The 27,538-nt window shown below is 48.0% G+C and overlaps 1 protein-coding gene across 2 annotated transcripts in view; it reads right to left on the bottom strand.

Moving 5' to 3' along the window:
• Positions 1-27,538, bottom strand: part of ECT2 (epithelial cell transforming 2) — a 303,927-nt gene that overhangs the window by 93,262 nt on the left and 183,127 nt on the right. For both annotated transcript variants that reach the window (XM_075338550.1, XM_075338549.1), the window contains 4 exons: positions 25,558-25,639; positions 22,045-22,123; positions 21,741-21,860; positions 5,895-6,033 (listed from right to left, as the gene is read on the bottom strand). In XM_075338550.1, the coding sequence (XP_075194665.1) occupies positions 5,895-6,033; positions 21,741-21,860; positions 22,045-22,123; positions 25,558-25,639 (420 nt within the window). The remainder of the gene's footprint in view (positions 1-5,894; positions 6,034-21,740; positions 21,861-22,044; positions 22,124-25,557; positions 25,640-27,538) is intronic.

Genomic DNA, 27,538 nt, shown 5'->3' on the forward strand with positions numbered 1-27,538 from the left:
CAGCACCGCCGACCAGAGTGGGGTGAGAAGGGAGCATGCCGGGAGCCCTGTTAGGGGCCCTCTTTTCTTCCATCCGATAAAGTCAGCAGCTGCTGCTGACTAAAATGTGGAGCTTGCGTGCATGTGTGCCTCCTTCAACACAAAGCGAAAAACTGATGGGCCCGTGATGCACGGGAGGGTGTATAGGCAGAGGGGAGGGGTTACACTTTTTAAAGTGTAATACTTTGTGTGGCCTCCGGAGGCAGAAGCTATACACCCAATTGTCTGGGTCTCCCAATGGAGCGACAAAGAAATCCGATGTGCTCCCTTTTTTATGGACCCGAACAACTTTAAGAACGGTAGATGCACAAAAAAAAAAAAAAAAAAAACGAACATGCTTGAATGGATCTCAAGTGCTCCAACAAGTGCGCTCTCCTCCACCTCAACTACCACATCAAAAAAAAACAAAACAAAAAACAGTCCTCTGAGTTGTCATCCCAATCACAATTGCTTTCTCCCAGCTATCAAGTCTCCACCCGCCATGCACAGTATGGTGTACCAGAGATGGATGAGTCTGCAGAGCTGTTCAGTCACACTATAGGGTGGGATCAGAGCTCTGCTCCCAAGCTACAGTGAGTACAGACCAGGAAATGGTCTGCAGTGATGCCCAGAACCTTTGTGACTCAGATTCAGGCCGTGAGGAACACCTTTCTGAGCATAATGTAGACCCTCATTCCCAAACTGTAACACCTGTTGGTGGAGATGAGGAATATACTGATGACGATGAGACGCAGATACCAGACAGAGACCAGATGACAACTTAAATATTCGGTCAGGGCAGGAAGAGGCTAGGTCTGAGGGCGAGGGAAGTACAAACAACGCTTGATGATGAAGTTCTAGATCCCACTTACTGTCAACCCACAATCAGGCACTTGAGGAGGTCAACAGAGGCGGTGGAGGAGGATGCAACTGACGACGAAGTTACCTTGCGCCTTCCTGGACAGAGTCGGAGTACTGGTAGCACGTCTACAATTGCATCCTCAGTCACCACTTTGCCTCTGAGCACAAGTCGGGGTGGCTCTGCAGGTCGCATGTCCAGTAAGCCTTGCCTAGCCTGGTCCTTTTTTGACCTTGCAAAGGATCGCCCAAATCATGTGATCTGTAAAAATTTGTCGTGAATCTATAAGAGGCAAAAAGCTCACCATTTTGACAACTTCTTCCATGAATCGTCTCACATGAATACCAAGCATAATTCCCAGTGGGAAGCTCACTGTGCTGCAATGCGGCCTAGCGTAGCGGGCCAACCACTGCCCGCCCCTTCCAGTGCATCCGCACGCTCTTCATCTTCTATGACTGGCGGGGGAACGACAGCTGTCACACCTGGTTTTCCACACACACCTTCCACCACTGTAACCGCAACAGGCAGTTTGCTTGTTAGGTCGTCAGTTGGTTTGGAAGGGGAAACAAGTGTATGTGTACAGCTCTCTCAGACATCGATAGCACCAACGTTGGATGAAGGCAACATCATGTCTACGCCTGCACTTTCCTCACAAACCTGCATTTTTCAAGGGACACCCTACTCACAACAGTCTAGACACAGCAGCCAGATCTGTCCCTCAGATGTGGACAAATAAAAGGCCATTTCCTCCGACCCATGACAAAGCTAAAAGGTTGACTTTATCTCTCTAAGCTCTTGGCTACCGAAATGCTGCCTTTCCGCCTGGTGGACACAGGATTTTCAAGACCTTATGTCCGTCGCAGTGCCCCAGTACCAGATGCCCAGTTGCCACTACTTCTCCAAGAAAGGTGTGCCTGCGCTACACCAGCATGTCGCACACAACATCACCGCTTCCTTGAGAAAGTCTGTGTGTGAACGGGTGCATTTCACCACCGATACTTGGATCAGTAAGCATTGACAGGGGCGTTACATGTCGCTGACTGGGCACTGGCTAACTATGGTGATAGATGGAGAAGGGTCTGCTGAACAAGTCTTACCGTCCCCACGACTTGTGCGTCAATCCTCTGTATGTATAGGTTCCTCCAACGCTTCTGCTTTCTCAACCTCGTCTGGGTCCTCCACCTCCGCCCCAAGCCTAACTGGTCAGGCCACCAGCGTTGTAACTGCGCACAAGGAATCACGCACACCTCCTTACTATGCTGGCAGCAGAGCGCAACAGCATCAGGCGGTCTTTAGCTTGAAATGTCTTGGAAATAAAAGTCACATAGCGGCCGAGTTGTGGGCAGCTCTGCTGTCAGAGTTTCATAAATGGTTGTCTCCATTCAACCTGCAGCCAGGTAAGGCAGTGTGCGACAATGCTGCAAACCTGGGTGCGGCCCTTCACCTGGGCAAGGTGACACACGTGCCTTGTATGGCTCACGTGTTGAGCCTTGTTGTCCAGCAATTTTTAACACTATCCCGGCCTAGATGGCCTTCTGCACAGGGCACAAACACTATCTGCTCACTTCCGCCGTTCAACCGCCGCAGCTGAGCGAATCGCATCACTCCAGAAGTCTTTCGGCCTGCCGGTTCATCGCCTGAAATGCGATGTGCCGACACGCTGGAATTAGACTCTCTACATGTTACAGCGACTGTGACAGCACCGCCGAGCACTGGTGCAATACGTCATGACGTATAGCCTGGGCAAACGAGATGCAGAGGTGGGGCAGATCACCCTGATGGAGTGGTCTCAGATCAAGGACCTATGCACCCTTCTGCACAGTTTCGACATGGCGACGAATATGTTTAGCGCTGACAATGCCATTATCAGCATGAGAATTCCAGTCATTTACATGCTGGAGCACACGCTAAACACTATTCGGAGTGAGGGGGTGGTTCAACAGGAAGGGGAGGAAGTACATGAGGATTCATATGCGCAAGGGATAACATCACCACCAAGGTCCAGACGTTCATCACCACCAAGGCGGCAGGCATGGGGTGGTGGGGGAGAGGGATTAACAAGGGCGCATGGTAGCAGGCAAAATGTTAAGGAAGGTGCAGGAGAACATGAAGACATGGAGGACGAACTGTCCATGGACATGGAAGACTCAGCAGATGAGGGAGACCTTGGTCACATTTCAGTTGAAAGAGGTTGGGGGGGGAGATGTCAGAGTAAGAAAGAACGGTTAGCACCTCTATGCCACAAACACAGCAAGGACTTGGTCCGCATGGATGCGCAAGACACATGAGCGCCTTCTTGCTACACTACCTACAACATGACCCTCGGATTGTCAAAATTAGAAGTGATGATGACTACTGGGTTGCCACACTATTAGATCACCGGTACAAGTCCAAATTTTGTGAAATAATTCCAGCCAAAGAAAGGGACGCACGTATGCAGGAGTATCAGCAGAAGCTGTTAATCTTAGCTCTGCTTTTCCACCAAACACCAGTGCTGCACGGAGTGAATCTCCCAGTTGTAACTTGACAAACATGGGACGGTCTCGTCATCAACAGTCTAACCGTACCAGCAGCACCGTATATGGTGCTGGTAACAGCAATTTTATTGAATCGTTTCATAATTTTTTTAGACCATCCTTTGCAAAGCCAACAGAGGCAAGACGTCTGACACAGTCAACGGCTGCAGAGTATGATACAGGAGTATCTCCAAATGAACATCGATGCCATGACTTTGCAAATGGAGCCTTGCTCATTTTGGGCATCAAATCTTGAAAAATGGCCTGAGCTCGCCACTTACGCCTTGGAGATCTTGTGTCCAGCTGCCAGCGTTGTCTCTGAACGTGTCTTCAGTGCTGCTGGGTGTGTGCTGACAGATAAGCGCACGCATCTGTCCAGTGACAATGTGGACAGACTAACGTTCATCAAAATGAACAAGTCATGGATCCACAAGGAATTTACTACCCCTGTGTCATCCAGGGGAGAGTAAATGCTTGTGTATTTGGAATGTGCTTGATGCAAATGTACCTGTCAAGTTTGCAACTGGGGCACAACTGCTGCCACTGAAGGGGTGTCTGTGTGGCCCAATTTTTGGAAAAAAGGGAGACTCTACTTGGAGTAACCCTTGCGGTGTTTTTAAAAAGGATTCAAGATGAACAGATCTGGGATCAGCAAAGACTTTGCTAGACCTTCCCCGCTGTCATCCGGGCGACAGCTAAGGCTGGCTTATTTTGGAATGTGCTTGATGCAAATCAAAACATCCTGTTTGCAACTAGGGCACAAGTGCTGCCACTGAAGTGGTGTCTGTGGGGCCCAATTTTGGAAAAAAGGGAGAGTCTGCTTGGAGTCCCCTTGCTTTGTTTTACATGATTTTAGAAGGGCACGTCATGCCTATATCCTTGTCTCCTCCTTTTTTTCCTCGTCCAGCTGTTTGGTTTTCGCATGAGTATTTGTCCTTGTCACTTTCCCATGTGTTTGTGTTGTCTTGGGAGTTGTTTGGCACCTTTTGGACAACTTTGAGGGTGTTTTCCAGGTGTTTTTATGTGTTTGTGATTGCCTCCCATTGTTTCCTATAGGGTTTGAGAGTTCGACGAACGGCTCGTCAAACGGGGCACCGGTCGATGAACAGAACTCGAACTCTAGGGGGGTGGCTCATCTCTAGTCCTGAGTCCAGCCTGCAATACTTGATTGGACTGTATTTTGTCCACACCCTTCACTTCTCAAGAGCTACAGAAAGTTTCAAACAAAGACCAGTTGGTCAGCGCCCGTCATGGAGATATAGTTATAACTGACTTGTTGTCCATTATTTTTAGTCTCATGTGCACACGTGACAATATAATTTGGAACAGACAGTCAGATCCAGAGGGACCGCTTGAGTCTCATCATAATCATTTTAACCTTATCACGATTTTTAGAATAGCATCTTGTTTGTTAGTTTTCTGATACATAGTCCCGTGGGCACATAGGACCCTTAGGCTATGTACCCACAGATATATCCACAGGTACGTCTACAGGTTTCCCGCACCAGCTCCCCAGAATCCGCAGCTATCCATTGCTGCGGGATTCCAGCGAAATATCTGCGGAAAACCTGCGGACATTCATTCTGCTTACCTGTGGAAGTCCCACTCTGTATCTCCATAGTGGAGAGGCGAGACTTCCGCAGGTATTTCCACAGGAATAATTGACATGCAGTTATGTGAGCCTGCAGCATATTCTGCAGCAGCACATACCGCAGCATGGGCACAGCCCTCCCCATGTCCCATAGGATAACATGGGGAGTGTCTGTACTTACTGAAACCTGCCGATTTATCTAGAAAATCCAGATAAATCCGCAGGTTTTCCGCGGCAAAATTTTAGGTGCGAGCTCCCGTGGGCACATAGCCTTCAAGTCCCTTCAAAAGTGAATTGGTCCTTAAAACTAAATAAAAATAAAAATAACTAATTAAATATGATTTTAAGTTTTATTGGAATAATGAAAAGTTACTAAAAAACCTAACCACTTTAACTTCCTAAAATAAAAAAATGTTTGAAAAGTCTTGGCGACAGTAGACATGGAAAATGTTATTAATATGACTTTTAAAGGGCATAAAGTTGCCAAGTTGAAAAATTTGCAAATTTTTGAAAATGTATCAAATTTCAAATATTTTCATAAACAAAAATGCAAAATCTTATAAAACCTAAATCTACTACTTCATCAAGTACATTGAGTCATAAAGCTTCATACATATTTTCTACATGAAGCCACTGCAAGAGTAGATGACCTTTGATTTGGAGAGGAACTGGATTAATGAGATATATATATATATACACACACACACACACACACACACATACCTACCTCTATCTATATACACAAACATGCATACAGTAAAACAAAAACAAGTTAATCATTCGTAGTTACAGTAGCATATCAAACCTAGTATTGTAACCAATAGCCACCCTACTGTATTTCAAGAAGTGCATGTAATGGTTTACGATACGGCATACAATTTTAGAAATTTGACATCAAAATATCACAAACCTTCAGTTTCCCGGATATCAAGAACCTTCTTTATCTGAGACAAAGGCATCAGACTAATATGCTTAAGAGAGGCAGGGGGCCTTGTGTGACCATGAGGGCTCTTAAAAGTTCCAATAACTTTATGCCGCTTTCTTGCAATCTGAAAACACAAATTTGTTTTCAATGAACATGGGGTAAATTGACAGAACACAACTGACAGTGAAATGTAACACACCGGCAGGGAGCACATTATGGACTGCTCTGTATAGCACAAGCAATAGGACAATTGCAGCTTCAGCTCCCCTAAGGGAGCTAATACAGTTAAAAAGGTGAGGGAAAAAAAACAGTTTTTTAAATAAAAAAAAACAAACCTTTTTCTCCCCATTAAAAATAAAACGAACACATGATGTATCGCGGCGTTTGTAAAAGTCCGATCTCTCAAATAAATCAATCCAATAAGTAAACGACATAATGAAAGAAGAAATTGCAAAAGCCAGAACTACTTTTTTTGTCCACCGCAAATTTGCAATAAAAAAAAAAAGAATCAAATCATATCTACCCCAAAACGGTATCAATAATAGTCAGCTCAGAGCACAGAAAATAAGCCGCTTAGCCCCAGATCCCGAAAAATGAAACCGTCAGTCTTCGAAAATGGCGACAAAGGTAAATTATGTTTTTCTTACTAGTTTAAAAAAAAAAATTTAACACTAAAGTGAAAAAAAACCCACTATAGATGTTTGGTATCTACAGTCATATGAAAAAGTTTTGGCACTCCTATTAATGTTAACCTTTTTTCTTTATAACAAATTGGGTTTTTGCAATAGCTATTTTAGTTTCATATATCTAATAACTGATGGACTGAGAAATTTCTGGATTGAAATGAGGTTTATTGTACTAGCAGAAAATGTGCAATCCGCATTTAAACAAAATTTGACCGGTGCAAAAGTATGGGCACCTTTATCAATTTCTTGATTTGAACAATCCTAACTACTTTTTACTGACTTACTAAAGCACTAAATTGGTTTTGTAACCTCATTGAGCTTTGAACTTCATAGGCAGGTGTATCCAATCATGAGAAAAAGGTATTTAAGATGGCCACTTGCAAATTGTTCTCCTATTTGAATCTCCTATGAAGAGTGGCATCATGGGCTCCTCAAAACAACTCTCAAATGATCTGAAAACAAAGATTATTCAACATCGTTGTTCAGGGGAAGGATTCAAAAAGTTGTCTCCGAGATTTAAACTGTCAGTTTCCACTGTGAGGAACATAGTAAGGAAATGGAAGAACACAGGTACAGTTCTTGTTAAGCGCAGTAGTGGCAGGCCAAGAAAAATATCAGAAAGGCAGAGAAGAAGAATGGTGAGAACAGTCAAGGACAATCCACAGACCACCTCCAAAGACCTGCAGCATCATCTTGCTGCAGATGGTGTCAATGTGCATCGGTCAACAATACAGCGCACGTTGCACAAGGAGAAGCTGTATGGGAGAGTGATGCGAAAGAAGCAGTTTCTGCAAGCACGCCACAAACAGAGTCGCCTGAGGTATGCAAAGCACATTTGGACAAGCCAGTTACATTTTGGAAGAAGGTCCTGTGGACTGATGAAACAAAGATTGAGTTGTTTGGTCATACAAAAAGGCGTTATGGAGGCAAAAAACACACGGCATTCCAAGAAAAGCACTTGCTACCCACAGTAAAATTTGGTGGAGGTTCCATCATGCTTTGGGGCTGTGTGGCCAATGCCGGCACCGGGAATCTTGTTAAAGTTGAGGGTCGCATGGATTTAACTCAGTATCAGCAGATTCTTTACAATGTGCAAGAATCAGTGACGAAGTTGAAGTTACGCAGGGGATGGATATTTCAGCAAGACAATGATCCCCAGACCTGAATATCATTGAAAATCTGTAGGATTATTTGAAGCATGCTGCCCATGCTCGGCGACCATCAAACTTAACTGACCTGGAATTGTTTTGTAAACAGGAATGGTCAAAACTACCTTCATCCAGGATACAGGAACTCATTAAAAGCTAAAGCAAGCGACTAGAGGCTGTTATTTTTGCAAAAGGAGGATCTACAAAATATTAATGTCACTTTTACGTTGAGGTGCCCATACTTTTGCACCGGTCAAATTGTGTTTAAATGCGGATTGCACATTTTCTGTTAGTACAATAAACCTCATTTCAATCCAGAAATATTACTCAGTCAATCAGTTATTAGATATATGAAACTAAAATAGCTGCTGCAAAAACCCAAACTGTTATAAAGAAAAAAAGGTTAACAATAGGGGTGCCCAAACTTTTTCACATGACTGCATGTACTCGTACTGCCTGGAAAACCATTACCAGGTCAGTTTTACGATATAGTAAACATGATTAGGAAAGAAAATTATATAAAAAAAAAAAAAAAAAAAAAAAAAAAAAAAAAAGTGGAATTGTTTTTAATTTCTTTGCAATTTTAAAGCACTTGAATTTTATTCCTGCACCACATGATACAATTACCGTATTTTTCGGACCATAAGACGCACTTTTTTTCCCCCAAATGTTGGGGGAAAATTGGGGGTGCGTCTTATGGTCTGACTATAGGGCTGCGGCTGGGAATGAGGGTGCTGCGGGTCATCGGGGGCACGAGCAGGCTGCAGCAGCGCCTGCCGTGACCACGTGGGCCCGCTCATTACATATGCACGCCCATCCTCCCGCCCATCTCTCAGCGCTGAAGCCGGCACTGACAGGTGGGCGGGATGACGAGCGGGGACGCGCGCATAGCAAAGAGCCGGCCGCATGATCACCCCTGGCAATTACAGCCTGGAGTGATCATGTGCGGCTGTATTCACTGCTCCCCGCGCGTCATTACCAGCGCGGGGTGCAGTGAATCAGTACACTCACCCGTCCCGTGTGTGGAGCCGCCCCCCTGCTGCACGCGATGTCTTCCTGTCTGAGCCGGTCAGCTGATCTGTGCTGAGCCGGTCAGCTGATCTGTGCTGAGCCGGTCAGCTGATCTGTGCTGAGCCGGTCAGCTGATCTGTGCTGAGCCGGTCAGCTGATCTGTGCTGAGCCGGTCAGCTGATCTGTGCTGAGCCGGTCAGCTGATCTGTGCTGAGCCGGTCAGCTGATCTGTGCTGAGCCGGTCAGCTGATCTGTGCTGAGCCGGTCAGCTGATCTGTGCTGAGCCGGTCAGCTGATCGGCACAGACAGGAAGACATCGCGATGCAGCAGGGGAACGGCGCCCCACACACAGATCAGCGTGCCAGAGAGGAAGATGTGATCGGTGCTGCAGGGAGTGAGGAAAAGGTGAGTATAAACGTTTATTTTTTTCTCTGTGCTATAGGATACAGGCCATATACCAGGATGGTATATGAGCACGATGGGGGCATATAGCAGGATGGGAGTATGTGAACAGGCTGGATGGGGGGGGGGGGGGGGTATGTGAACAGGCTGGATGGGGGGGGGGGGGGGCATGTGAACAGGCTGGATGGGGGGGGGGGGTATGTGAACAGGCTGGATGGGGGGGGGGGTATGTGAACAGGCTGGATGGGGGGGGGGTATGTGAACAGGCTGGATGGGGGGGGGTTATGTGAACAGGCTGGATGGGGGGGGGGTTATGTGAACAGGCTGGATGGGGGGGGTTATGTGAACAGGCTGGATGGGGGGGGGGGTATGTGAACAGGCTGGATGGGGGGGGGTATGTGAACAGGTTGGATGGGGGGGGTATGTGAACAGGCTGGATGGGGGGGGGGGTATGTGAACAGGCTGGATGGGGGGGGGTATGTGAACAGGCTGGATGGGGGGGGGGGTATGTGAACAGGCTGGATGGGGGGGTATGTGAACAGGATGGATGGGGGTTTATAGCAGGATCATATACAAGGCAGGAGGATCATTACCAGGATGGGGTACCTTAGTAGAGAATTTGGGGACATTACCCCCATAACAGTGTCAGCAGCAGATCCTCGCCCCATAACAGTGTGTCATGACCACATTTTTTGCTTAAAGTTTTATTTTCCCATTTTCCTCCTCTAAAACCAGGGTGCGTCTTATAGTCCGGTGCGTCTTATAGTCCGAAAAATACGGTACCTCATTTAAAAGTACAGCTCGTCCTGCAAAAAAAAAAAAAAACAAGCCGCTATGTGGATGGAAAAATGCAAAAAAAAAAAAAAAAGTTATGGTACTTAGAAATAAGGGGGTAGAAAAAAAGAAAGTGAAAAAACTGACAATTGCCAGGTGGTCAAGATGTTAAACAAAAGCTCATTGAACAATGGCAAAAATGGTTTTAAAAGAAATTACAACCAAATTCTGATTAGTTATCCCATTATATAGTCATCTAGCTATACTATATAGCCAGGACAGCAAGTTTCACATGACCTAGAGATAATAAAAGATCCAAATCAGCGATATTACTACACTATGCCCAGGATTTGTAGTATCAGTTTCAGGAAATCTCTTATATGTTTTTTTTTAATAAACAGTGTCTAAAAGAAGGGAATTTTGTTACTTACCGTAAATTCCTTTTCTTCTAGCTCCTATTGGGAGACCCAGACGATTGGGGTGTATAGTACTGCCTCCGGAGGCCACACACAAAGCATTACACTAAAAAGTGTAAGGCCCCTCCCCTTCTGGCTATACACCCCCAGTGGGATCACTGGCTCACCAGTTTTAGTGCAAAAGCAAGAAGGAGGAAAGCCAATAACTGGTTTAAACAAATTCACTCCGAAGTAACATCGGAGAACTGAAAACCATTCAACATGAACAACATGTGGACCCGAAAAACAACCAAAAATCCCGAAGGACAACAGGGCGAGTGCTGGGTCTCCCAATAGGAGCTAGAAGAAAAGGAATTTACGGTAAGTAACAAAAATTCCCTTCTTCTTCGGCGCTCCATTGGGAGACCCAGACGATTGGGACGTCCAAAAGCTGTCCCTGGGTGGGTAAAGAAATACCTCATGTTAGAGCTGCAAAGACAGCCCTCCCCTACGGGGAGGCAACTGCCGCCTGCAGGACTCTTCTACCTAGGCTGGCGTCCGCCGAAGCATAGGTATGCACCTGATAATGTTTGGTGAAAGTGTGCAGACTCGACCAGGTAGCTGCCTGGCACACCTGTTGAGCCGTAGCCTGGTGTCGTAATGCCCAGGACGCACCCACGGCTCTGGTAGAATGGGCCTTCAGCCCTGATGGAACCGGAAGCCCAGCAGAACGGTAGGCTTCAAGAATTGGTTCTTTGATCCATCGAGCCAGGGTGGCTTTGGAAGCCTGCGACCCTTTGCGCTTACCAGCGACAAGGACAAAGAGTGCATCCGAGCGGCGCAGGGGCGCCGTGCGGGAAATGTAGATTCTGAGTGCTCTCACCAGATCCAACAAATGTAAATCCTTTTCATACCGATGCACTGCATGCGGATAAAAGGAAGGCAAGGAGATATCCTGATTAAGATGAAAAGAGGATACCACCTTAGGGAGAAACTCCTGAATGGGGCGCAGCACTACCTTGTCCTGGTGGAACACCAGGAAAGGAGCTTTGGAAGACAGCGCTGCTAGTTCAGACACTCTCCGAAGAGACGTGACCGCTACCAGAAAGGCCACTTTCTGTGAGAGTCGAGAAAGTGACACATCCCTCAGAGGCTCGAAGGGCGGCTTCTGGAGAGCAACAAGGACCTTGTTTAGATCCCACGGATCTAACGGCCGCCTGTACGGAGGTACGATATGACAAACCCCCTGCAGGAACGTGCGCACCTGAGAAAGTCGTGCTATACGCTTCTGAAAAAACACGGATAGTGCCGAGACTTGCCCTTTAAGGGAGCCTAGCGACAAGCCCTTTTCCAACCCAGATTGCAGGAAGGAAAGAACGACAGGTAACGCGAATGGCCAGGGGGATACTCCTTGTGCAGAGCACCAGGATAAGAAAATCTTCCACGTTCTGTGGTAGATCTTAGCAGAAGTGGACTTCCTAGCCTGTCTCATGGTGGCCACGACCCCTTGGGGTAATCCTGAAGACGCTAGGATCCAAGACTCAATGGCCACACAGTCAGGTTCAGGGCCGCAGAATTCCGATGGAAAAACGGCCCTTGGGACAGCAAGTCTGGACGGTCTGGTAGTGCCCACGGTTGGCCGACCGTGAGATGCCACAGATCCGGGTACCACGACCTCCTCGGCCAGTCTGGGGCGACGAGAATGACGCGGCCGCAATCGGATCTGATCTTGCGTAACACTCTGGGCAAGAGTGCCAGAGGTGGAAACACATAAGGGAGCCGGAACTGCGACCAATCTTGCACTAAGGCGTCTGCCGCCAGAGCTCTTTGATCGCGAGACCGCGCTATGAAGGTCGGAACCTTGTTGTTGTGCCGAGACGCCATTAGGTCGACGTCCGGCACCCCCCAGCGGCGGCAGATTTCCTGAAACACGTCCGGGTGAAGGGACCATTCCCCTGCGTCCATGCCCTGGCGACTGAGGAAGTCTGCTTCCCAGTTTTCTACGCCCGGGATGTGAACTGCTGATATGGTGGATGCTTTTTCCTCCACCCACATCAGAATCCGCCTGACTTCCTGGAAGGCTTGCCGACTGCGTGTCCCTCCCTTGGTGGTTGATGTATGCCACCGCTGTGGAGTTGTCCGACTGAATTCGGATCTGCTTTCCTTCCAGCCACTGCTGGAAGGCTAATAGGGCAAGATACACTGCCCTGATTTCCAGAACATTGATCTGAAGGGTGGACTCCTGCTGAGTCCACGTCCCTTGAGCCCTGTGGTGGAGAAAAACTGCTCCCCACCCTGACAGACTCGCGTCTGTCGTGACCACTGCCCAGGATGGGGGCAGGAATGATCTTCCCTGTGATAATGAGGTGGGAAGAAGCCACCATTGCAGAGAGTCCTTGGCCGTCTGAGAAAGGGAGACTTTCCTGTCTAGGGAAGTTGTCTTCCCGTCCCATTGGCGGAGAATGTCCCATTGAAGTGGGCGCAGATGAAACTGCGCGAACGGGGACTGCCTCCATTGCTGCCACCATCTTCCCTAGGAAGTGCATGAGGCGCCTTAAGGGGTGCGACTGACCGTGAAGGAGAGACTGCACCCCTGTCTGTAGTGACCGCTGCTTGTCCAGCGGAAGCTTCACTATCGCTGAGAGAGTATGAAACTCCATGCCAAGATACATTAGTGATTGAGTCGGTGCCAGGTTTGACTTTGAAAAGTTGATGATCCACCCGAAAGTCTGGAGAGTCTCCAGCGCAACATTCAGGCTGTGTTGGCATGCCTCTTGAGAGGGTGCTTTGACAAGTAGATCGTCTAAGTAAGGGATCACCGAATGTCCCTGAGAATGCAAGACTGCTACCACTGCCGCCATGACCTTGGTGAAAACCCGTGGGGCTGTCGCCAGACCAAATGGCAGAGCTACGAACTGGAGATGGTCGTCTCCTATCACGAAACGTAGAAAACGTTGGTGCTCTGTAGCAATCGGCACGTGGAGATAAGCATCTTTGATGTCTATTGATGCAAGGAAATCTCCTTGAGACATTGAGGCAATGACTGAGCGAAGGGATTCCATCCGGAACCGTCTGGCGTTCACATGCTTGTTGAGCAGCTTTAGGTCCAGAACAGGACGAAACGAGCCGTCCTTTTTTGGAACCACAAAGAGATTGGAGTAAAAACCTTGCCCTTGTTCCTGCAGAGGAACAGGGATCACCACTCCTTCTGCTTTTAGTGAGCACACCGCCTGCAGAAGGGCATCTGCTCGGTCGGGATGTGGGGAGGTTCTGAAGAACCGAGGCGGAGGACGAGAACTGAACTCTATCCTGTACCCGTGAGACAAAATGTCTGTTACCCACCGGTCTTTGACCTGTGGCAGCCAAATGTCGCAAAAGCGGGAGAGCCTGCCACCGACCGAGGATGCGGAGGGATGAGGCCGAAAGTCATGAGGCAGCCGCCTTGGAAGCGGTTCCGGTTGCTTTCTTGGGGCGTGAGTGAGCCCGCCAGGAATCTGAGCTCCTTTGCTCCTTCTGAGTCCCTTTGGACGAGGAGAATTGGGTCTTGCCGGAGCCTCGAAAGGACCGAAACCTCGACTGCCACTTCCTCTGTTGAGGTTCGCTTGATCTGGGCTGGGGTAAGGAGGAGTCTTTACCCTTGGATTGTTTAATGATTTCAGCCAATTGTTCACTAAACAGTCTATCTACAGATAGTGGCAAGCTGGTTAAACATTTTTTGGAAGCAGAATCCGCTTTCCATTCCTTTAACCACAAGGCTTTGCGCAAAACCACAGAGTTGGCAGACGCCATTGAGGTACGGCTTGTAGAGTCCAGGACAGCGTTGATAGCGTAAGTCGCAAACGCAGACATTTGCGAGGTTAGGGACGCCACTCGCGGCACTGCTGGACGTATGATAGAGTCCACCTGTGCCAGACCAGCTGAAATAGCTTGGAGTGCCCACACGGCCGCGAATGCTGGAGCAAACGACGCGCCGATAGCTTCATAGACAGACTTTAACCAAAGGTCCATCTGTCTGTCATTGGCATCTTTGAGTGAAGCCCCATCCTCCACTGCAACTATGGATCTAGCCGCAAGCCTGGAGATTGGGGGGTCCACCTTTGGACACTGGGTCCAGCGTTTGACCACGTCAGGGGGAAAGGGATAACGTGTATCCTTAAGACGTTTGGAGAAACGCTTGTCTGGGTAAGCATGGTGTTTCTGGACTGATTCTCTGAAGTCAGCGTGGTCCAGAAAAGTACTCAGTTTACGCTTGGGATACCTGAAATGGAACTTCTCCTGCTGTGCAGCTGCCTCCTCTGCAGAAGGGGCAGGGGGAGAAATTTCCAATAGACTATTGATGGCCGCTATAAGGTCATTTACCATGGCGTCACCATCAGGAGTATCCAGATTGAGAGCGGTTTCAGGATTAGACTCCTGATCACCCTCCTCTGTCTCATCATGTAGAGACTCTTCTCGCTGAGACCCTGATCCGCGTGATGACGTGGAGGGTCTCTCCCAGCGAGCACGCTTAGGCTGCCTGGGACTGTCATCTGAATCAGAGCCGTCAGGCTGAGATGCCTGGGACCCCCCTGAAGCATGGATTAACTCCAACTGAGGGGGACCGGGGAACGTTGCCGCAGCAGTGTCCATGGTCTGAGTAACTGGCCTGGCCTGCAAGGTCTCTAGGATCTTTGTCATAGTAACAGACATCTTGTCAGCAAAAACTGCAAACTCTGTCCCCGTCACCGGGACAGGGTTCACCGGCGACTCTGCCTGGGCCACTACCACCATAGACTCCGGCTGACGAAGTGGCACAGGGACCGAACATTGCACACAATGGGGGTCATTGTAACCTGCCGGTAGATCAGCCCCACAAGCGGCACAAGCAGCGCTTACAGCCTGTGTCTTGGCACCCTTGCGTTTTGCGGATGACATGTTGTCGTCTCCTCAGAGCAAGATAGGGTATACAGCCAAGAAGCGACCTTACAGTGCAATATATATATACATATATATATGGTATAGAGAAAAAAAGGTACACCAAAATAACACTGTGGCACTAGTGGGGCCAGCACTAAAGTGCTGCTTACCGCCCGCTTAACGCGGGTGTGTGGTCGCCAGAAATCCCTTGTCTGGGTCTCCCAGAGCCTGTGTCCGTTCTCCAGCCAGACTGCATGTAGGAATGGCTGCCGGCGTCCTATGGAGAGGGGCGGGCCCTGGGCGTGTGCAGACAAAGAGCGGGAAACCTGCGTCCCACTGTGCTCAGTGAGAGGGCTGGAGCATGTAAATAAGACTCCAGCCCTCGGCGCTGATTAATCGTACAGCGTCTCTCCCTTGCCCTGATTGACAGGGTGGGGGCGGGAACGAAGCGGAGCTAGGCCGCAGAAGCCGGGGACTAAATTTATAAGCGACGCCGTCGTAAAAGCACGGTCGGCGCTAAGTCCCCGGCGCACTACAAGTCGCAGCCGCGCCGCCGCTCCAGGGGCGGCCGGCGCGGCAGTCCCCAACACATAAAGTCACTCAGAAAAACTGTAGTGACTGTAACCCCAGCGCGCAGCGCTACTGTCCCCGGCGCACTAGCACACCCAGCAAGTCTGGAATGTGCGCGGCCTGTTTGGGACACAGAGTACCTGAATGTCGCAGGGCCTTGTCCCTGAACGGTACCCAGCTCCGTATCCAGCAGGTTCCATGGGTCTGTGGATGGAGCCCGGCCTCAGGGCTTGGGGGCCGGTAAGATCCCACTTCCTCAGAGCCCCTCAGGGGGATGGGGAAGGAAAACAGCATGTGGGCTCCAGCCTCCGTACCCACAATGGGTACCTCAACCTTAACAAACACCGCCGACATAAAGTGGGGTGAGAAGGGAGCATGCTGGGGGCCCTAGTATGGGCCCTCTTTTCTTCCATCCGACATAGTCAGCAGCTGCTGCTGACTAAACAGTGGAGCTATGCGTGGATGTCTGACCTCCTTCGCACAAAGCAGAAAACTGGTGAGCCAGTGATCCCACTGGGGGTGTATAGCCAGAAGGGGAGGGGCCTTACACTTTTTAGTGTAATGCTTTGTGTGTGGCCTCCGGAGGCAGTACTATACACCCCAATCGTCTGGGTCTCCCAATGGAGCGCCGAAGAAATAACGAATACTCGATGGTGAATAAACAAATCTTCATGCACTGGCCACATAACATCTAAAATGTTATAGACTTTGCTTGCAAAACCCTTAAGGCTATGTGCGCACGTTGCGTTTTTTTCCGGGAAATGCTGCTTTTCGAACTGCAGCGTTTTCAGTGCCAAATTGCATGCGTTCAGCTTCCCCAGCAAAGTCTATGAGAAAGCCGAAAAATCAATGCACACGCTGCGTTTGTAAACGCAGCGTTTTGGATGCCCAAAAATGCTGCAGGGAAAAAAAAGCAGCATGTCACTTCTTTTGTGCGTTGCAGCTGCATTCCCCACTCATTGAAATCAATCATGTGGGTCAGAACACAACCAAAATGCACTTGGACTGCATTTTTGTTACGTTCCGCATGCTTTTTTGACAAGCAAAGGGCAGGTCTTTTCAGTCTCTCTGTGTCGGTCAATCTCTGTCTGTGGATGTCGATGAATCTCCTTCTGTCGGTCTTTTTCTCTGTCAGATGGTCGCTCTGTCTCTCTCTGTCCGGTCAGTCTCTCCCCCTCACCGATGCGGCGCTGCACGGCTGTCACAAAGCTCCGGTGGCTTTTCCTCTTTTGAAAATGCAGGCAGCTCATTATTCAATCTGGTATTCCCTGCTTTCCCCGCCCACCGGCGCCTATGATTAGTTGCAGTCAGACACGCCCCCACGCTGAGTGACAGCTGTCTCACTGCAACCAATCACAGCCCGCAGGTGGGCGGGTCTATCATGCAGTAAAATAAAAAAAAAAAATTAAAAAAAAAAAAAAAAAAGAAAAAAAAGACGTGACGTGCGGTCCCCCCCCCCCCCCCCAATTTTGACACCAGCCAGGGTAAAGCCACACGGCTGGTATTCTCAGGATGGGGAGCCCCACGTTATGGGGAGCCCCCCAGACTACCAATATCATCCAGCAGCCGCCCGGAATTGCCGCATCCTTTAGATTCCACAGTCCCGGGACTCAACCCGGCTCATCCCGAATTGCCCTGGTGCAGTGGCAATCGAGGTACTAAGGAGTTAATGGCAGAAGCCCATAACTGCCACTAAGTCCTAGGTTAATCATGGCAGGCGTCTAAGAGACACATTCCATGATTAACCTGTAAGCGAAAGTAAATAAACACCCCCCCCCAAAAAATCCTTTATTTGGAATTAAAGACAAAAAACCCACCCTCTTTCACCACTTTATTAAAATCCCCACATACCCCTCCAGGTCTGGCGTAATCCAGAGGTCCCGCGACGCATCCAGCTCTGCTACATGAAGCTGACAGGAGCGGCAGTAGAACACAGCCGCTCCTGTGAGCTCCACGCAGCAACTGATGTCGCTGTCAGCGGGGACGTCACTGAGGTAATGCCGATGTGTGTGTGCGGTGATGATGGGTGCGGCAGTGTGCGCGGTGAAGAGGAGGGCTGTAGTGTCGGGGTGTGTGCGGTGAAGATATGGGCGGCAGTGTCGGGATGTGTGCGGGGATGATGAGGGCTGTAGTGTCGGAATGTGTGCGGGGATGATGAGGGCTGTAGTGTCGGAATGTGTGCGGGCATGAGGGCTGTAGTGTCGGAATGTGTGCGGTGATGTCAGGATGCGTGCGGTGATGATTTAGGCGGTAATGTCGGGATGTGTGCGGTGATGTAGGTGGTAATGTCGGGATGTGTGCGGTGATGTAGGAGGTAATGTCGGGATCTGTGCGGTGATGATGTAGGCCCTAATGTCGGGATGTGTGCAGGGATGATGAGGGCTGTAGTGTCGGAATGTGTGCTTGTCTTGTGACCGCTCTCTCCAATCAATGTGAATCTGCGGCCTGTGACCGTCCCTGGAAGCCGAGGAGAGCGGTAAGTTGCTGTCCCCGCCGCCCGCCCGCCCCTGTCCCCGATCGCCCCGCCGCTGCTCCCGATCCACCGCTGTCCCCGGCGCCACGCTCCTGATCCACCGCTGTCCCCGGCGCCATGCTCCCGCTCCACCGCTGTCCCCGCCGCCATGCTCCCGATGCACAGCTGTCCCCGCCGCTGCTCCCGGTGCACAGCTGTCCCCGCCTCTGTCTCCGATCGCCCTGGCGCCATGCTCCCGCTCCACCGCTGTCCCCGATCGCCCCGCCATGCTCCCGCTCCACCGCTGTCCCCGCCGCTGCTACCGATGCACCGCTGTCCCCGCCTCTGTCTCCGATCGCCCCGGCGCCATGCTCCCGCTCCACCGCTGTCCCCGCCGCTGTCTCCGATCGCCCCGGCGCCATGCTCCCGCTCCACTGCTGTCCCCGCCGCTGTCTCCGATCGCCCCGCCATGCTCCCGCTCCACCGCTGTCCCCGCCGCTGTCTCCGATCGCCCCGGTGCCATGCTCCCGCTCCACCGCTGTCCCCGCCGCTGTCTCCGATCGCCCCGGCGCCATGCTCCCGCTCCACCGCTGTCCCCGCCGCTGTCTCCGATCGCCCCGCCATGCTCCCGCTCCACCGCTGTCCCCGCCGCTGTCTCCGATCGCCCCGGCGCCATGCTCCCGCTCCACCGCTGTCCCCGCCGCTGTCTCCGATCGCCCCGCCATGCTCCCGCTCCACCGCTGTCCCCGCCGCTGTCTCCGATCGCCCCGCCGCTGCTCCCGCTCCACCGCTGTCCCCGCTCCCGATCCACCGCTGTCCCTGCCGCCATGCTCGCCACTGTCCCCGCCGCACCCACCTTTTTCAGCTGCTGCTGCCCCCGAATCGGCCACCACTGTTCCCGATCGGCGGCCGCCGCCGCCTCCTTCATCGGCTGCCCCTTCTCCATCGCCACACCTCCTATCCCTCCATGTGCTGCAAGCCACCCTCCCCCCACGTGGGGGGAGGGTGGCTTGCAGCACATGTGGGGGGAGGGTGGCTGGCTTGCAGCACATGTGGGGGGAGGGTGGCTGGCTTGCAGCACATGTGGGGGGAGGGTGGCTGGCTTGCAGCACATGTGCTGCAAGCCACCCTCCCCCCACATGTGCTGCAAGCCAGCCACCCTCCCCCCACATGTGCTGCAAGCCAGCCACCCTCCCCCTACATGTGCTGCAAGCCACCCTCCCCCCGGGGCCCCCCCTCCTCCATGTGCCATCTCTCTCTCCCATCAGACTCTGCCGCCCTCCCCGATCTGCTGCCTGCTCTCTCCCATTTTCCATCTACTGCCCCCTCTCACCCTCCTCGATCTGTTGCCTCCTTCATCTGCTGCCTCTTCTGTCTGCTGTGATCCTGCTGCCTAGATCCATCCTGTAAGGTAGGTATCCCCATCTCACCTCCCCTCCCCCCATCCTCTGCCGCTCCTCCATCCGCTGCGCCATTTCCCATCCATCCGCTGCGCCATTTCCCATCATCCATCCGCTGCGCCCTTTCCCATCCTCTGCCGCTTCTCCACCCGCTGCGCCCTTTCCCATCTTCCATCCGCTGCGCCGTTTCTCATCTGCCGCCCCGCCCTCTCGCATCGCATTATCCAGCGCAGTTGCTCGCTTCCAGACTGCAGTGGATGATGCGATGCGAGACTCGTGCATTGCTCTCACGTTTGGCACTGGTCTTGGCAGGCGCTCATTTTTTTTTTTTTTTTTCTACTGAGGTCTGTATTTTTTATTTCGCCAAACTAATTTTTTTGTATGGGGGGGGGGGGGGTCTAGTTTCCAAAATGGGATCACATGTGGGGGAGCTCCATTGTTTAGGCACCTCAGGGGGTCTCCAAATGAAACATGGCGTCTGCTAATAATTCCAATCAATTTTACTATGAAATGGCGCTCCTTCTCTTCTGAGCCCCGCCGTACGCCCAAACAATTGATTTCCACCACATATGAGGTATCGTCGTACTCAGGAGAAATTGCACAATACATTTTATGGTGCATTTTTTCCTGATACCCTTGTGGAAAAAAAAGCTACCTGTTTGAAGCAACAGCTTTGTGGTAAAAAAAATTTTTTTTCTTTTCACGGCTCAACGTTATAAACTTCTGTGAAGCCCCCAGGGGTTCAAAGTGCACATCAAACATTTAGAAAAAATATTTGAGGGGTCTAGTTTCCAAAATGGGGTCATTTGTGGGGGAGCTCCATTGTTTAGGCACCTCAGGGAGTCTTCAAACCCGACATGGTGTCCGCTAATGAGTGCAGCTAATTTTGCACTCAAAAATTCAAATGGCGATCCTTGCCTTCCGAGTCCTGCTGTGTGCCCAAACATTTGATTACCACCACATATGGGGTATCTGCGTACTCAGGAGAAAATGCACGATACATTTTATGATGCATTTTTCCTGATACCCTTGTGAAAATACTAATTTTTATGGCTAAAGTAACATTTTTGTGTTAAAAAAGTAAAATTTTCATTTTTTCGTCTACATTGCTTTGGTTGCTGTGAAGCTCCTAAAGGGTTAATAAACTTCTTGGATGTGGTTTTGAGCAGAGTGAGGGGTGCAGATTTTAGAATTGGGTCACTTTTGGGTATTTTCTGTCGCCTGGGTTTCTCAAATCACTCCAAATGATGTGGTACCTAAAATTTTTTTTTGTAAATTTTGTTGGAAAAATGAGAAATTGGTGATGAACTTTGAACCCTTCTAACTTCCTAACGGAATTTTTTTTTTTTTTCAAAAATTGCGCTGGTGTAAAGTAGACATGTGGGAAATGTTATTTAGTAACTTTTTTGTGTGACATATCTCAGATTTATGGGCATAAAATTTCAAATTTTGAAAATTGCAAAATTTTCGCCAAATTTCCGAAATTTTCACAAATAAACGCAAAACATATCGGCCTAAATTTACCACTGACATGAAGTACAATATGTCACGAAAAAACAATCTCAGAATCGCCAGGATCCGTTGAAGTGTTCCAGAGTTATAACCTGTCAAAGTGGCACTGGTCAAAATTGCAAAAAATGGCCGGGTCTTTAAGGTGAAAACAGGCTGGGGGCTGAAGGGGTTAAATGATAATCATTAAAATGACAGAAGGGGATAGGATGTAATAGTATCAATCCCTCATGTAGTACAGGGAATCAGCTGGCCACGGACCAACTGACATTCTCATATAAAAGGTCACTTCCTATCCATATACCTGCTAATTAAAATTCCCAGCTGTTAACCTGTTTCGCCATGGTTGGCTTCATCAGGGACTTAGGCTATAGTGACATTATATGGAATATATGAGAATATAATGATCAGTTGGTCCGTGGCCAGCTGATAACCTGTACTACATGAGGGATTGATACTATTACATCCTATCATTTTAAGGATTGTCATTTAATTTGTAAAATAAAAGTTATATTTTATTGATCTTTAGTTATGGTACCTCTAATTGCCTTTGGGCAAAATATGTGGATAACATCAATATGGACTTACCTCCAGGCAATCATTAAAGAGAAAGAGTGTGACTTGTTCTCCTCTGTCACAGAGATCTTCCCCGAGAGCTATGGTTTCCACTCTCTGTACTAGCATCCTATGGGAAGATAACAGATTTGCCTACAAAAAAGTATAGCAGTTGACATAGTATCAATCATTTGGGAAGAGTACATGGTACACACAAAAACCAATAGTGCCTTACATGGCACCATCACATTGACGTAATGGTAATAACTAAGTGTTTCTCTAAAGGATCGGCACCAACTGCAATTTATCTACAGACATGAGATGATTGAATACTTACAGGACACCCATCCACTTCATAGACCACATCAAAAATTTGCCGCTGCCCTTCAGTTTTCCTTTTATCTTCATTGATGTGGCTGCCAATGTAAGACGACATAAAAAGGTATTGACTTGTGCACTGTAAACCAGCACATCTTCTCTTTAATAACTTAATGCGGATTTTGCCAGAAATATATGAAAGTGTTGGTTTTGTTTGAAGAGACAGAAGTAAAAGCTTTGTCTGGCTGAAGGGAGCGGAGAAGTAATTACGTATCAATGTGAAGCTGCTTGTTTATCTGGTTGCTCCTTGGAATATACAATGCGGAGAATGTCATGAAAGGGAAATATTTATGTAGTCAAGTGGAGGATTACATTCTAGAAACATTTTCCAAAGAAATGCATTTCATGAAGCCGGTCAAATGCACATAAAGGCCGGCTATTAGGGAGCGGAGGGGTGACTCAAGGTCACAAACTTGTTTACGGGACCTTTGGGTATATTTAAAAAGACTTCCACCAGTGATTAATGGGCACTGGAAAAATAGTGTCAGACGCCGTACTAAGCGAGAAATAACATGATCTATGCTATGGGCGGCACGGTGGCTCAATGGTTAGCACTGCAGTCTTGCAGCGCTGGGGTCCTGAATTCAAATCCCACCAAGGACACCATCTGCAAGGAGTTTGTATGTTCTCCCTGTGTTTGCGTGGGTATCCTCCGGGTACTCCGGTTTCCTCCCACACTGCAAAAACACACTCCTAGGGAACCTAGATTGTGAGCCCCAATGGGGACAGTGTTGCCAATGTATGTAAAGCGCTGTGGAATCAACAGCGCTATATAAATGAATAACTATATTATATAAAAAAGGTACTCACTTAAGATGTGCACTCCCACAAAAACTTATATCTTCTACACCATGTTGGACAAAGATCATCAACAGAATTGAAAAGCAAATATATAGGGTCTCATTCACAGTTTTTTGGTCAGTAATTCATCAGTGTTTAAATTAAAAAAAAAAAAAAAAAAAAAGAGGAGTGGCTCCAAAAACAGAACAGGTCCATTTTTTTTATGTATAGGATTTTTTTTATCGTGGGTTCCACTCCATATTTTTGCTTACAAACACTGAACAAACCCTGCCCTAAAAAGTGGATATGTAAATGAGGCCTAACATAGGAGTGGCGACATGTGGGCACATATCAAGTCATATTATAGGGCTATGGTTCTGAAAACTGGTAAGAGACAGACTCTGATATTTTGGCCTCATTTACAGCAGTGCTAGGGAGATGCCCTCCAACTACTGGTGGTGCCAGGCTGGGTAAGGAGTGGAAACCAGTGATGCATATATTCAAGTCTGCACAGTATGGCAACTCAAGCAGGCTATTCACAGGTACTGCAGTTATAGCCTCAGAATTTCAGTATGGCTTGTTTTTCATGAGCATATAGAAGAATAAGTCTAACATGGATTCACAAAATGTGAACAACAAAAGCAAGAAGAGGACACCACAGAGAGATATGGGATCTGAACCAAAAACACATGCAGTAAAAATATGAGGGAAAAAAGCTGATGTGCAAAAATTGTGAGCACCAAAAAAAAAAAAAAAAAAAAAAAAAAAACCCTGACAAAAAAAAAACATTTTAAAAGCACTACAATTAATGCAAAAAGAAACATAGGGTGTGTAAAATAGAGCACACCACCCATCCTTCAACCCCTGCTGGGTAAGAACTAGGTTCCACCGAAAGCTGTCAGCACAAAACTGTTATAATGAGTATATGGAACATACAATCCATGAACTCCCCAAAAAGTTATGCAAACAAATCAGAATGCAAAATTCCCAATGAAAACATAATGGGTCAGAATATTGAATGCAGGTGGAGACAAAGAAGCAGCCTCTAATGATGAAAAATCAGATGTGATGAATACGAGACCCATGACAAACCATGGTGGAAGGAACAAGTAAGCAGTCAAAGGGGTGGAGGGGAGAGGACTCCCACGTGTTTCGCCACACACACAGGTGGCTTGCTCAGGGGTGAAAAGTGCAAAGTGACTACAGCGGAATCTAAGGGGATAATAGAAGCAGGTGGTTCTCTGATTGACCTGCACGTCGGCTGATCAGATCATCGGACATGTACGGGGAAAGATGTGGGCTCACGTGATGGGAGGGAGACGACCTAGGATATATATACGTCCTATGTCGTTAAGGGGTTAAACTGCTTCAGAGTTTCCAGTTGTTAAAAGAATTGACTTAAGAGAACACACACACAGCAATGTTGTTTTGACATTGCCAAGAATGATGTTCATTTTACGGGGCACTTTTGCAGCACATTTTTTGTAGGAATTTATGCTGGTGCGGAATATGGATGAAAAAGGCATTGTGAGCACATGATGCATCTTCTGTAAGGCTATAAGTAAGGGGTTTTCGCTCATCTGTATTGCAGCCATATTACAAATCAGGAATACTGATAGGCGGTTATTATAGTTGGAAACTGAACTACACTAGAATTCCATATCAGGAGATCCTTGTGGGGTCTATATTGCATCAGTTATCAATCGTTCTCTATACACTTCAATGGGCATTTACAATCAGCAAAATTACCGAAAGTAGTGCATGCTGCAGATTTAACACCTTTACTTATTTTATACAAATAAACTCAAATATTAGCGCAGCATCAAGTCAGAAAACAAATATTTTACCTCATTTATCAAAACTATTTATTGCCATTTTGTTCAGCCAGCCAAATTCACCTCTCCCCTGTTATACCAATGTTCCGTGGCTGAGTGAGCAGATCAGGTATGGTTGTTCACAATGCTGCTCCTATAATAGGACTGACAGCAGGTTTCTGCAATGTAATGTGAAGACTGCAAGCCGCAAGGAATAAAATTCAGCCCTTGCCTGTCTTCAGTGTCTGCTTTTGTTTACCTGCAATGTTAGATTAAGCCTCTTATCTTTATCATTAGTGGGTCTCAGCAGCACAAGTTGTAGTCTGACTCTGCCCCTTTGCGATTAGCAGCTTGTCTATGGAAATGTACACTGAAAGCCAGGAGTGGGCGGGGGCAGCTCTCCCAGCACTGCTACATGCAAAATCTAAAATATTTCACTGTTCAGAACAGCTGCTAATCTAAGTGATAGATCATTGAACTTAGGGCTTCTTTGCTTACAGCATGCTGCTCTTAGATGAGGTAGCAAAAAGTTGCTGACGGATTGCTTCAGACATGTATCAACTGCTAAAAGCAATGTTTCTTCAGGCTGAAAGCCCTCCAAAGACATAAGACAGGTTGCAGCTTGAAATATGTGACAGCGGACATCACATTCTTAAAAGAACCCCTTTAAAGCTGCACTCTGGATGTTTTAGGCAACAAACAGACCCAGTCAACCAGTAATTCTAAGATAAATGCTGCACTGTGGTTGTTATGGACAACAGACTTGATTGACAATTGATAAATCTGCCCCAGCATTTACATCGCTCTTTAACAAAGCCTTACACTTACCAGTAAAGTCTGTGGTCTAGTGAGCCTTCTGAATTAATGCAATTACTTACGTCATTACTTCTTTTAGTGATTCAATAGCTTTCTCAAGCATCATCTTATCTGGATTGTCTTCAGAAGTATGTTTCTTAAGGTCTGCCGTCAAAAGTACATTATAACTTTAATTAGTTCAATATGTAAGTGTGTAAGGACCAGATTACAGTGCTGAATTAAATAGATATTCCAGTAGGTATAAATTACTTTTTACACAATACTCTTCAGATGGATAGGGGCAGATTGCCAGATAGGGCACACTTATCCTTATTAGAATGGAGCAGCAGTGGGTATGTTTTAACAACCACTCAATTTATTCCCTATTAGTAGTGATGGGCGAACCCGAACTGTAAAGTTTGGGGTTCATACCGAACAGTGTTCGTGCACACGACCCCGAACACGAGCTTTCCTGGGAAGCTTATGTTACAGTTTGGGTCCATGGGCTATAAAAAAAAAAAAAAAAAAAAAAAAAAAAAAAAAAACACACCTGCCTCGCAGCCACTTCTGCTTCCGATCATTGCTGTGCCCCTGGTTAACCGCCACTGACTAAAGGACCTTCAATGACGTCATCGAAGGTGCTGTTAACTTTCGGGGGTATTCACTGTACTGCTAGTCACTCGGCAGTCTTCGGCCGTGTTCGCGGTGACGTCAGGGTTCACAAAAGTCCATAGCTCAAGGACTCGATTGAACTTTGACTGTTACTGTGCGAGTTTTGCATCGCATTACCCGGCAACGCACACACTCTCCTGACAGGAGCGGGTTGGATGCATTTATTTCCATGCAGCTGGGCCACCGCTGCCGGAGAGTGTCAGGCCGAGTGGGATGATGCAATGCGAGAATGCACGAGTCATACGCAAGTGGAATCATACCCTCAGTGTCAGCCTGCTCACCCTGTACAGAGTGATTAAGCAGAACTGACACTCTCCCCGCTTCTTGATCTGCATAGACTCTTGTCTGCACAGAGCGATTAAGCAAAACTGACATTGCATTACCTGTGGACTACGTCTGACTAAGGATTTTTTTTTTTATAATAAAGATGGAGTCGTCTCTAAATGTTTGTTTTATTTGTAATAAAAAAATGTTTGTTTTTTTTTTACTGTTTACTAGAAATTTACGGTGGCCATGTCTAATTGGCGTGACACCATGAATTTCGTGCTTAGTACCAGCTGAGAATACAAAGCCCCATTTCCAGGGGCGGCTGCGGGCTTCGGATTTTAGCATGGATGGCCCAGAACGCTTGGACTTTACCACGCTGAGTATCCCAACCTCCAGCTGCCTCGCTTTACTTGACTGGTGATCAAAATACAGCGGCAGCGCAAGCATTTATATATTTTTTTTATTATTCTTTTACATAATTAAAAAAAAATAAAAATTAAATGGGCTTCCTGTATTTTGATTGCCAGCCAAGGTAAAGCCAGGCAGATGGGGGGGTGTCAGCCCAAAGCCGTGCGCTTTATCTGCACTAAGAATCCAAAATACCGTGGTGCGCTACTTTTTTTTTTATTTATTTTTACACTACTATATGTGTGAGGGACCCAAGAGCCAGCCAGCCAATCACAGATGCTGTCCCGCCGAATAAATGTCTGCGATTGGCTGTTGGAGTAACCTGGAATCTGCCCATACATTCTAGAAGCTAGAATGTATGGACTGGTTTCAGGTTACTCCAGCATCCAATCACAGAGGCCCACTCTGACAGCGTCTGTGATTGTCTGTTATTTTAACAGTAAACTAAAAACACAGAAAAAAATATTAGAAATAAAAACAGAAGTCATTTTGGACTTCATCTTTATTACTCAAAAAAACAAAACAAAACCCTCGACGGAGTCCAAAGGCGGCCGAGCATCTTCAGCTCTACTACATCTGACTTACAGGGCCTTCCATGACATCATAGCCATGTGACCAGTCTGGTGTGAATGTTGTGTTGATACCTCGTGGGTTACAGGTTCTTCCGTTCATAGTCATGTGACCAATCTGTAACCTAATGTCTGTACAACATTCACA

The sequence above is a fragment of the Anomaloglossus baeobatrachus genome, chromosome 3 (assembly GCF_048569485.1).
Source record: "Anomaloglossus baeobatrachus isolate aAnoBae1 chromosome 3, aAnoBae1.hap1, whole genome shotgun sequence".
Taxonomy (NCBI): domain Eukaryota; kingdom Metazoa; phylum Chordata; class Amphibia; order Anura; family Aromobatidae; genus Anomaloglossus; species Anomaloglossus baeobatrachus.